At 35.4% G+C, this 13,188-nt stretch overlaps 1 protein-coding gene across 2 annotated transcripts in view; it reads left to right on the top strand.

The window, feature by feature from the left end:
* Cpr (Cytochrome P450 reductase) overlaps window positions 1–13,188 on the top strand; it is a 113,850-nt gene that overhangs the window by 16,550 nt on the left and 84,112 nt on the right. Inside the window, exon 1 of one of the 2 annotated variants that reach the window (XM_072525082.1) lies at window positions 6,065–6,118. The exons of the other annotated variant lie outside the window; for it this stretch is intronic. Coding sequence (XP_072381183.1) covers window positions 6,080–6,118 — 39 coding nt within the window. The 5' untranslated portion in view covers window positions 6,065–6,079. Of the gene's footprint in view, window positions 1–6,064; window positions 6,119–13,188 lie in introns of those variants that run through there. 2 annotated transcript variants of the gene reach the window in all.

The raw sequence follows: 13,188 nt of genomic DNA, 5'->3' as shown, positions 1-13,188 counted from the left end.
CTTTTTTTTCATCTGCTTTTATCGCCATTTTATCACCATCAACATGGATATGGGGCCATTATAGGGTCCTCTCAGTCGGGCCAGCTGAAAAAGAACCATAATAAACTGTTTAAAATTTTCAACTGGTAAAGATTGTTTGGTTAGCCCTCATATTGGAGGACATGACGGATTTGTTGATCACGGCCTCTTAGAATTTGTTTAGATTATAGATATACTAAATTATTATACAAAATATACCTGCAGGCAACAACCACTGTCAGATTACATACTAACAGTAGGTAATCGCATAAAAATAGAACGGGGGGTTAGACAAGGAGACCCAATGTCACCTAAACTTTTTAATACGGTGCTAGAACATGCTTTTAAGAATTTGGATTGGATGACAAAGGGAATAAAAATAGATGGAGAATATCTAAACAACTTACGTTTCGCCGATGATATACTTATAATAGCTGAAGATCTAGGTATGGCAAGAGAGATGGTACAGGAACTCGTTGTGGCTACAGAAAGTGTAGGTTTAAATATAAATATCTCGAAAGAAATAGAACTCGTAAATAGATATAAATACCTGGGACATGAAATTAAGATTGGCAGGGATAACCAGACTCATGAACTGAAGAGAAGAATCGGCCTTGGGTGGGCAGCATTTGGAAAACTGAGAGAAACTTTTAAAAGTGAGCTGCCCACATGCCTAAAGAGAAAGGTATTTGATCAGTGCGTCCTCCCAGTCTTGACGTACGGAGCAGAAACACTTACCTTAACAAAAGCAGCAGCTACCAAACTGAGAGTCACGCAGAGAAGAATGGAGTGGTCCATGTTAGAAATAACTCTGCGAGACAGAATAACCAACGAAGACATCAGGAGAAGAACCGGAGTGACTGACATCATCGAGAAGATAGCCAGACTAAAATGGAGATGGGCAGGACACATAGCCAGAATGACAGATGGGCGATGGACAAAGAGGTTATTGGAATGGAGGCCAAGGGAAGATAAGAGAAGCGTCGGTCGACCACCTACAAGATGGACTGACGATTTAAGAAGACTCAATAAAAACTGGATGAGAGCGGCGCAAGATAGACGGGGTTGGAAACATGAGGAAGAGGCCTATGTTCAGCAGTGGACTCTTGAGGCTGGATGATGATGAGAATTTGTTTCAAACTCTACGAAAGATTAGCATGAATAAATGACCTTCGATATTTTCAAATATTATTTTGACATTGCCAATTTAAAGATATTTAAAAATATTCTGTTCTTGTTCTGATCTCATTTCTCAAGAAACTTGAGTTTTCTCAAACGAGGACTTGAGTACTCCGCGTTTTTCAACGAGGTCAAAAGTATCTGCAGACATCCACACTTTTTTTGGTCCGTTTGAGTCGGCATTAGACTGTGACTCGCAATCAGTCAAGATCTGCGTCAAAGTATTTTTAAATCTAGGCCGAAAGTAGAAAGAAATGAAATCATTAATCAAAGAACAATAAAAAGAGCAGAATCCAAATAATGAAGACATCAAAGCTATTATAATTATCCCTTTAAGTTCTAAATACATCCCATCCTAGACTACAAAAGAATCTTGCCAAACGAAATATCGAATATAAAATACTATACCCTCAGTAACTGGAGAAGACAAAAAAGGCAATTCGAGTTCTTCTTCTTCATGTGCCTTGTCCGTTCCGAACGTTGGCAATCAACATGGCTATTCTGACTTTGTTTACGGCAGATCTGAATAGTTCAGCAGATGACAATCCGAACCATTGCCGCAAGTTTTGGAGCCACGAGTATCTTCTCCTCCCTGGACCCCTTCTGCTGTCTATTTTCCCTTGAACGATCAGCTGTAGTACTCTATATTTATTATGTCTCATAACGTGACCCAAGTATTCCAACTTTCTTTTCTTTATACTTATTCCTACCTCTCTCTCTTTACCTATCCGGCGTAGTACCTCTTCGTTGGTCACGTGCTCAGTCCAGGATATACGTAATATACGTCGGTAAGCCCACATTTCTTTCATCATCATTCACACTTTTTTCATCAATGTTGCGGTCATTGTCCACGCCTCCATTCCATATAACAAAACCGGGAATACATAACATTTCAGAAGTCGAATTTTGAGAGGTAGGGTGAGGCTTTTAGAGGTGAAAATTTGCTTCATGCTAGTGAACGATGCTCTTGCCTTTTCTACTCTTATACGTATTTCCTTCGTTTGATCCCAATTTGAGTTAACTGTTGTTCCCAAGTAGATGTACGAATCCACGTGTTCAATTCTTTCATTGTCTAATATCAGTTGCTGTGGTGGTTGTTGGGTTTTGCTTACTAACATCCATTTGGTTTTTGTGATATTTAGTCTGAGTCCGTATTGTGCACTTGTTTTTTGTATCTTACTCATTAGGCAACTCAGTTCCTCCATGCTACTTGCTAGAATCACAGTGTCATCAGCATACCTTATGTTATTAATTATTTCTCCATTTATCTTTATGCCTTCTGTGCTTTGATCCAGCGCTGTCTTAAATACTTCTTCTGAGTATATATTAAAGAGAATAGGAGACAAGATACAGCCCTGTCGTACCCTTTTCTTGATCTCAATTTTATTGGTCAATGTAGATCCTACTTTCACTTTAGCTGTTTGACCCCAATAGAGACTCGCTATTGTTCGAATGTCTCTGTAGTCGACTCCGATCTTATGGAGAACTTCAATTATCTTTTCGTGCTTTACGTTATCGAATGCTTTTGCGTAGTCTATAAAGCATATGTACACGTCTTTGTTCATATCTCTGCAGCGCTGGATGAGTACCTGTAGACTAAAAAGTGCTTCTCTTGTCCCAAGAGAATTCCGAAACCCAAACTGCGAATCTCCAATGTTATCCTCGCATTTTTTGCTTATTCTGTTGTAAATAACCTTGGTGTATGCCTTCGAAATGTGGTTAATTAGACTTATCATCCGATGTTGATCACAAGACTTTGCTTTTGGTTTTTTCGGTATGGCAACAAAAGTTGACTCTAGCCAGTCTTCAGGAAACTCCCAGCTGTTATAAATATTGTTAAAGAGTCTGACGAGTGAGTCTAGAAATTGACTGTTTGTTTCGCACAGCATTTTCAATACTTCCCCGTATACGTTATCGTTGCCTGGTCTTTTGTTATTTTTAAGACCCTTTATAGCATTCTCCACTTCTGATTTTAGAATAGAAGGGCCAGTATCATCATTGCTCAGTGTATACCCACTAAGATGGTCATCATTAAACAGTTGTTCTACATAAGTTTCCCAGATTCTAACTATTTTGTCGGGGTCTAGTTGTAGATTTCCATTATCATCGCATAGTCCTTTCGATAAAATATTGTAGCTTTTCTTTGTTGTGAGTTCCTTTATCTTCTTATGCATATTGTGATAGTCGTATACCAATTCGAGTTATAAAATGATATTAAGCTTCTGGAAAGGATAACATTTCGCCAAGGATTGTTGCTTAGATGAGGAGATATGTTGTGGAATGCAATGTTTAGATTCCCCATTTTCTCTCTTTACATATTTTAGCATCGTCTCTAGATTAAAGCAAAAATCTGGATTTTGGTTTCCTCAATAGACATCTTCAGATTCCTTTCGTGGTTTGATAATATTTTAATTTTTAAACAATACCACAAAGATAGAACAACGAGCGGACCCATATATTGAATAGGCTTTAAACATCACGATGCTAGTAACCCTCAAAATTTTTTTAATAGGTATTATTTTCACGTTTGGCTGTCTTATCATACGGTGTAAACTAATTTGGGCGCCTATATATAGCGGTGTTTTGTCGGCGATTATAAATGAAGTAATTGGATAAATACAAGGCTTTGCGTAGTCAAACCATGACCATACGTGATTGTTGAAAATACATGACAAAAAGATTGGCACAGGTTCTATTTTGGTCCTTGATAATAACAGTGACGAATCTATGGATAAATAGTGCAATATGAAAATATGTAATAGGAAATGACGATATCTGAATATTACAAAGTGTAGATATGAAGTAGAAGATGTTAAAATTAGAACATAAAAGCATAAAAATAAACCGGTAAGAGAGGTAGCGTTCAAAAAAATTGCTGAAGAAATGAAGATTCCCGGTTGTGGAGTTTTCGAAGCTTAGAAAAAAACAAGAACACTGCGGTTTATGTATTACCAGACAAAGAGAAGAATACACAATTCTTTACTTTCTGAAATTGCAACTCAATCTTTATACGCATTAAATTTACCGTGGTAGAAGGCGATGGGCAATTTATTGGAAATAATTTCGAAATAGCTGGTTTTGAAACTTTAAAGAAATGTGGCAAACTCCGGTAACTGTTTCCTGTTGCAAAAACTGACAAAGTTATTTCATAATTTAATTTTTGCGGGTATTATTTTTCTTATATTAATCTGTTTTGTTGTAAATCGAGGCTAACTTTCTGCAATAGTTTACTTTTTTGACATTTATATCGGTCCTTGCATTTAGTCTTTCTTCTTGTATTATGAGCATCCCATTTCGGTTTTTTTGGATACAAATATTTAAAAACAGTGGCGCCCAGTTTTTTGTGAACCATTATTCTTTTCTTTTTTCCTATTTCCCATAATATACCAGCACTGAGCAACGGTGCCTTCGAGACATTAAGTGTATCAGTGTAATGAGCCTTACTTCCTAGTAGTTTGGTGCACTGTGTATCACAATTATATCGAGAAATACAAAAATAAAACTCTACAAAACAATAATACGCCCAGTCCTAACATATGATTCAGAGACCTGAACTCTAACAAAAAGTAATGAAAACATGTTAGGATGTTTCGAAAGAAAAGTACTAAGGCGAATCTATGGAGCAGTGAATGACAATGGAGTGTGGAGAAGACGATAAAACTTCGAACTTTATAGAATATACCAGGAACCAGATATCGTAAAACATATTAAGATAGGAAGTCTGAGGTGGATAGGACATGTAATGCGGATGGAACAAAATGACCCAGCTATAAAAACGCTCCTTGATTGACCCATTGGTCAGAGAAGAAGAGGAAAACCCAGAACAAGGTTAATTGATAACATGGATAAAGATATGAGAAATATACGTGCTTGGCGGAGAAAGGCGATTGTTAGGGACGACTGGAGAGAAATTATTTAGGCGGATAGGAACCACGCAGGGTTGCAAAACCAGAATGATGAGGATGATAATTTAAAAACTAGAACATATTCATTATACATAATATGTTAAACAATATGGTTCATTTTACATAATATGTTAAACAATACTTTTTTATTTATTTATTGTTTCTTTTTATAGAGTGTGTTTATCTCATAGCGATTTTGCAATAAAAATGATCATAACCCGTTACATACCCTGTATAGTAGTGTGAAAGTTAATATTAATACATAAGTACAGGGATTATGAGAGGAATGTAAATATGAAAAAATATACTTATTTAAAGAAATTGTATGTTTACTTCTCCACGTAGTTATTAACCACCCTGTAGAATTCGACATATTTTTCAAGCCTGGAGAATATCATTACTCATTACCTACATTTTTTCTTAATATTTTTTTTGGATATTCTGTACATTAATGGAATTATCGAGCAATGTCGCACTAAAAACTCACCCTGTATATTAAACAACAAAGGAGATAGCACGTCTCCCCGTCGAACTCCTTGTTGTATGAACATTTCACCTTTATATTAGAATGATACAAAAAACAATGATACAAAAAATAGGAACTATTATTTATCGATGAACTAGTATATTAGTTTAGTTAGGTGTGAAGGAGCTGCACTGTTGATACGCATACAAAAACAAAAAGGACCACCACCACCACAGCAATGTTTCTTTTTTAACGAACCTGCTTTATAATGTATTCACTTTGAAGAGATTGCATTGCATTTCGTGGATCGTTAGTTACGTCAGGTTGAACAATAAAATCTGGTGTTACCTCCACCGTTTCGAGTCGGGACTCACTTTTAGTTTGAGTTTTATAGTCGCTGGATATTTCTTCGGTCGCCCTTAGAGAGGCGCCTTATCTATCAGATTTGAGATTTTTTATCGTTGGTGCTCATGAAAGTAATTAATAATTAGGGTTGTGTGATAAAAGAAAAATGGCGGATTATTGGTCTAGGATAAGTTGTGAATTTATGGTAAGTTTGTAGTTATATATTTTTTTTTCAATATCTTAAAATGTATTAGGGTATACGAGTCCCTTCCCATATCAGTTGGCTCAACGTTAGATTTGATGAGAAAATAAATTTTAGAGAACAAAAATAAAAGCGCAGAGTAAATTTTAGTAGTTTTAATACATCGAATAACATTTTTGAAAAAAAAAGAGTTACATCCCCTTAATTTTTAATGACATCCAAAATTCTTTGAGGCATAGTTTTTACTAAGTTCTGACAAAATTCTAATGTAAAAAAATCCCATATTTCTTGCAATTTTTCCTTCAATTCGTTGACGGACCTGGCAGGATGTTTTCTCAAAGCTTTTTTCATTTCGCGCTAGATCTCTATCGGAGAGAAGTCGGGACTGTTAGAAATCCATTCCAGAAGTGGTATGCCATGGTCCTCAATTCAGTTTAAACTCTTTTTTGAGGTATGACAACCTGCGCCGTCCTGTTGGAAGACAAAATCTTCGGCTGATGTTAAACAGTGTTCCATAATCGGTAAAAAAGATTCTTCTAAAATTTTCAAATATTTGTCCGTGTTTACAATCCTATCGATAAAATGTAACTTTCCCACACCTTTAGACGACATGTTGCCCCAGATCATGACAGATGCAGGAAATTTAACTTTTCTCTTCAGACTCATACTGTCTCCAACACACACTTCAAATCTGAACTCATCACTCCATTGTATTTAATAAAATGAATTTTTTTAAAAACAATTCGTACTAATTTTTCAACTATACAACTTACTTTCTAATTACCAAATCCTAATGATCTAGAAACGTGTCTTCCAATAACGTCACTCCATAAAACGCTTTATATAATTTGCTCGTCGATTTTTCACTATAATGCATCTTAATGCCCTTCGATTTGCTTCGGTTATTCGACCGAACCTGTAGTTTTGTATCTTCTGACTTCTGACTACTTCTTAAGTCGACTTTACATTACATGATTTATCATGTGATTTGTCATATGATTTGGTCATGGACTGAAACTTACATGTTTACACTGTGTGATTTGTCATATGGTTTTGTCATAAGCATTGCCATGCGGCTCGGCATAACTTGTCACAGGAGAATAGGATGGTACCTATTTCGCATGATAAATTCATATGATTTTCAGTAATAATACCGGTAACACCAACATATTTAAATATGGCCCCTTATTCTTATGTCAATTCAGCGACATTCCCTTATCGAGAGATATCATCATCATCATCTTGGTGCTACAGCCCTAAGAGGGCCTCGACCTTCCTTCTCAAGCTTTCTACGCCATTCTGTTCTGTCCCTTGCTTGCATTTTCCAGTTGCCGAATCCGATCTTCTCGGCATCTTGTGTTACCCCGTCCATCCACATTAGCTTTGGTCTACCCCGTCTTCTCATTCCCACGGGTTGCGCTGTTAAACGGTATTCATTTTACAAATTCCCAATCGTCAATAGAACCACGTGTAAGCCAAACAGGGTCGTACTGATGTACGACCTATGTATCATATGATTTTTAAAAATATTTACTTTTGAAACTGTTAGTGTAAGAATTTCTTGAAATTTAATCATTATATCACAGTTAAACTAAACTCTAAAAAATAATACGACCTGTAAATAACTTAACAATAACTACAACATAAATATAACACAATATATTAACTTAAAAATCAACACGATACAATTTGAATTTAAAATGCTGGCAAGTTGGGATCTGTAACATGAGAATCTGTCTCGCTTAAGGTAATAAATTATATTTAATAGCCTCTTGACGAATGAGACGGCGAATATCAACACGTGCTCAAGTTTACTGATGGGAATTTGGTAAACGAATGAACTATAGAATCTTTTTTATCATGTTCGATTCAGGGGCCCGGGCTACATGTCCTGCCCTATGCAGGCGGTTTCGCTTAATTATAGTGGTAATATCTTTACCACCAAACGTACGCTTGTAGATATTCTGCAGTTCAAAGTTATATCTACGTCTTCATATTCCGTTCTCACAGACCGCTCTGAATATCTTGCGTAGCACCTTTCTTTCAAAAATCGATAGAGCGGATTCATCTGTTTTAGTTAGCCTCCATGCCTCTGATCCATATCTGAAAACGGGGACTATCAGTGTTCTATACAGCCTTATACAAGTTTTTTGAGACAGACGTTTGTTAGCTAAGTACTTTGATAGACCATGATAACACCTGTTTGCAATTATTATTCGCCTTTTTATTTCCTCAGATGTGTTATTATTGGGGTTAACCGATGTCCCTAGATATATGAACTCTTTGACTGCTTTGAAGTTTTGGTCATTGATGATTAAATCTGCGTCAACATTTCCAGCTCTTGTGTTTGTGTTAGTCGCCATGAATTTGGTTTTATTTTGATTTATATGTAATCCCATTCGTTCTCCTGCTGCTACTAGCTCGGTTAGGATTTCCGCAGTTCTCGCCCTGGTTCTTGTTATAATGTCCACGTCGTCTGCATATGCTAGAATTTGGACTGATCTATTAAATATGGTTCCCCTGCTATCTAAATTAGCGTCTCGTACAACTTTTTCTAAGGCGACATTAAAAAGCTGACACGCCAGCGCATTTCCCTATGTATTTCAAATGGGGTTGACGAGTCGTTTTGAATTTTTACTTCTGATAGTATCTTCGCCATTGTCACTTTTATCAAGTTTTTTGGAATTCCTAACTCATTCATAGATACATATCTATGTTAAACTCTTGCGATTTTTCGAGGATCTGTCGTAGTGTACAGATCTGGTTAATGGTTGAACGTTCACGCCTGAATCGTGCCTGATATTCTCCTAGAAACGTTTCGGTATAAGGCTTCAATCTCTCGTGCAAAATATTTGACAATATATTGTATGCTGTATTTAGGAGAGTTATTCCGCGGTAATTATTGCATTCCAGTTGGTTTCCATTTTTGTGTAATGGGCAAATTAAGCCTAAGCACCATTCTTCAGGCATTTGCTCCTCGGAACAAATTTTACAAACAATTTCTCGCATCCCCTTGGTGAGCTGCTCTCCACCGTGCTTAAATAACTCTGGGATGTCATCGCTGCCTGGGGATTTGTGGTTCCTTAGTTTTTCTATAGATTATATATTGTTCCGAGAGACAACATCCCTTATTTATTTTTTGTTTGTTGCATTAATATTAAGCGTATTGTCTAATCCATAGACCACTAATAACATCTGTGCTATTGTGTCGTATTTTTCTTTTATTATTTATTTATCTTATTTTATTCTTAGTTTAGTGTTTTGTAGTCTTCTTAGTCATAATTTTAGTTTAGTTTCTTTATTAATTATTTTTAATTTGGTATAATATAAACACTACATTTGATTTACCCCGTCCACTATTTCTTCATAAGAGCCACCTGCGAACCCAAAGGCCGCTGATCTTGTTCTTTCTTACTGTTAGCTGTATGCAGTCGTTGCCGGCGTATTATGATTAAAAGTTGGGAAGCCAGTGCCAGCAAAGACTTATTTTCCATTACAATAGTTTAAAAATCTAATAGTTGTTACCTATACTGTTTCTAATATCTCTATGATCATAAACAAAAAGAAAAATCAACAAAACCTTATTGTATCTCATATCATAAGTCATAACTTACGTTACATAACAGTGTAAACACAATTTCTTAAAACATCATAGAAACGAGGAGTCATAACAAATCTCATATGATATTGTCATATGATAAAATCATGTGAAGACTTGAAATAAATAATGTGGTAAGTGCCAAAATCATTATTTCGAAATCATCGATTTTTTTTTCTTCCACAATGAATGTATGTATTAGAAATAACTTTCTCAAAATTAAACATAGGTTTATTCCACTGAATTATGTTTTTGTGCATTAAATAATTTTGCGAACTTTTTGTAAAATAATTGTAAAAAAATAAAACAGATATAAAATCTTAGAATATGCTAAGCGCCATCACAAAAATATAAAATATTGGGGTAAGTAATAATGAAAAACACAAAACATGTAGGTTCTAAGGAGTATTGGGATTAAATAGGTCTTCATAAAATTTTCTATTTTCTTTCTTCAAATAGGTCAAATAGGTCTTCAAATGTTTTTTTTCTTCAAAAATTCTACTCTGGCAGGTCAAGTTAGGAAGAGAAGAGTCATTTCTGCAATAGTTTTAATTGTAAGTTTCCAATTCATTCAGAGTTTCTCGTATTTTAACTAATTCCGGATTTTGTCGGTAAATGTTGATCCATTGAGCTTTTGAAATTTGAAGCTTGGACGTACTGATTGAACTTTCAGAAGCAACTTTAAAATCGGGAAGTCCTCACGGTTCATTAATGTAACAAGAAATGGTGTTTTCTTTACAGCTGTTGTCATCATTCTTACTAAATCCATAGGTACCTCACACTTCTTTTGCTTTTTTGGGCGAAATCCCTGTAGCAACTCATAAATGAATGACCCGATAATAGATACTTGTGATTTATCCCATCGAAATACCCCTTGGAAACTAAATAAATCCATAAAAAAAATAACATTTTATTTTTATTTTGTCCGGCACAGTTGTCGCTCCAAATTGTTACTTTTCGTTTCTGTGTCCGTATATTAGTGAATGCTTTCAACACACACGACGCAATTCCATTCCCTCCACGTCCTGTTATACTCTCATGCCACAAAAACATGAAGCCAGTGTTATTGTCCCCCAGGTGAACACAAAGGTTGTAGTTGGAAAGCTGTCGCATATAATACATTTGACTATGAGTTAGAGTTGGCAATGATAAGACCTGCTGAAGATCCATAGAAACTGTCATGGTGTCACTCGTGGGTTTCTGACAATTCTGATGGTGTTTTCTCATTGCTTCTACATCTGCTTCAGTTTTTCGGTGGTGAAGTTCTAACTTAAATTGAGCATCTTTCTGTGTGGGATCTTTTGTTTGCATGTGCAGTAAATCACAGGTAGCACAGGTATCCGTTCTAGGCTTACGAAAGCTTACATTGGGAAAACTCTTTTTGAAAATTTGAAAGTAAAAACGATAGCTCACTGCTGAATCAGGATGAGCTTCCTTAAACGCCAAGTAAAGTCTAAACAAAGTTAGTAATTAAAAAGATTATGTAGAACACCAGTGCAGTTTACCGTGCCTTTTACTGCAACGCAAGGTTTTCTGCGAATTCCGTTAATCGTTTAGAAGTGCAGTTTGGTTGAATGTACTGTAGGATCGGTTTGAGGGTGAAAAATTATTGGGTTGGTAATAAATAAATGAAAAATAGGTGAAACAATATAATAGGTTAAATTGTATTCAGCTCATGTGTCCTTAATGCTCCTATATAATTATATGGGAAGTTACTTTCCTACTATATTTAAGAATTTTCTAAAAAAGCTAATTCTCCGTTCACCTTTAATTTAAACACACTGTGGTCAGTCGATTTCATTACGGGAAATTTAATTCTAAAAAAAGTGTGAGCCAGCATCGGCACGTAGTCGTCGAAAATGACACGGCAGGTTTTTGAATTACGATGTTCAATAAGCTATTACAATTTTTAATTCGTATACGTGGATCAATCTACTATCTAGAGTTCAACGTTCAAGTTTACACTTGGCGTACTGATATAAATTTGTTTTTGATTTTATTTTTGATGAATAAAAAATTTCTGATCAAAGGAATAAAACGCTTTCTTTTTAAAATGTTTTTGTTATTTCAATGTTTTGTTGCTTAGTTTATGTAAATACGAAATATAAACCAAAGTAGTGGGCCAATTACATAAATATACAGTGCTAGTCAAAAGTCCGTTCCCCCTCGTATCTTTTGAACGGTTATTGCTGTAATAGTGAAATTTGGAGGGAGGTAATAAACAGACGTAGACTTCTTAACTAGTCATAACAGCTGACGTAATAGTGGCAGATGACGCTACAGCGCCATTGTGAAAGATAATTTTAAATGGGACTATATGGCAAGTGATTTGAAAGGTATTGAAAATACCTACTCAGTGATAATAATTTTGTTTGAGTTTAAGCTCATTTTGATGAATATATTAAATAAAATTGTAGCTTCTCATTTAATTAATAAATATTTAACAAATAGTTCTTATAGTAAGTGTTCGAAATGTGCTCCATGTACTTCCTGACAGTAATGCATCCTATTTCTAAACTCTTGTCTTACTAGTTCAAATGTGTCAATGGTTGTTTCAAAATGTCAATATTGTCGGGTGCTGTAGCGTAAACTTTAAATTTCAAGTATCCCCACAAAAAAAATCTATTGGTGTGAGGTCCGGTGACCGAGCTGGCCATTCTATCGTACCTCGTCGTCTAATCCATCTACCACGATATTCTTCATCTAGGTAACGTCTTCCTACACCATAATGGTGCGCACGAGCACGATCTTGTTGAAACGGTATTTCCAAGTTGCCGAATTCGTCTGGATTATCCTTTAGAATTTGAAGTATTAACGGTTCAATTGGTTAAGTTAGTATTGACAAAAACAGGCCCAACTATGTGGTTTCCCAAAATACCTGCCCAAACATTTATTTTTTTTGGAAATTGAGTTGTTTCACGAAAGACGTCAGGATTTGTGTTAATCCAATATCTCACATTGTGTTTGTTAACATTTCCATTGAGAGAAAAAGTACTTTTGTCAGTAAAACAAATTGTTTTTATGTAATCGGGCTGTTGGTTAATTTTTTTGGATATATTTTCACAAAATTCGGTCGGGGTCATCATCTGAAAGTTGGTGCACAATTTTTAATTTGTATGGATGAAATTTGTTTTCAGCCAACACTCGGTGTACTGTCTTGACTGATTCCATTGATAGATGCAACTTGGGTTGCAGAAGAAGTAGGGTTCACTACCATTTCTGAAATTATGTCAATTTTTTTGTCATCACTACCTGTTTGTTTAAACTTCCGAAGAAGCTTCCTCACATAAGTTCTCGATGTAGGGCGATCAGGGTACCTCTCATTAAAAAGACGAAAAGACGATAGACAATAACTAAACTAAATATTAACTAAGAACAACTAACTAAAAACAACTTAACTAAACTTGAATTGACTAGACTAAGCAGAAACAGAAACTAAATATTCAGGTATAAACACTTTTGCAAACTAAAAATA

Source organism: Diabrotica undecimpunctata, chromosome 3, assembly GCF_040954645.1.
Source record: "Diabrotica undecimpunctata isolate CICGRU chromosome 3, icDiaUnde3, whole genome shotgun sequence".
Lineage (NCBI taxonomy): Eukaryota > Metazoa > Arthropoda > Insecta > Coleoptera > Chrysomelidae > Diabrotica > Diabrotica undecimpunctata.
The sequence above is the reverse complement of the archived record's forward strand: the minus strand, read 5'-3'. Positions and strand labels throughout refer to the sequence as shown.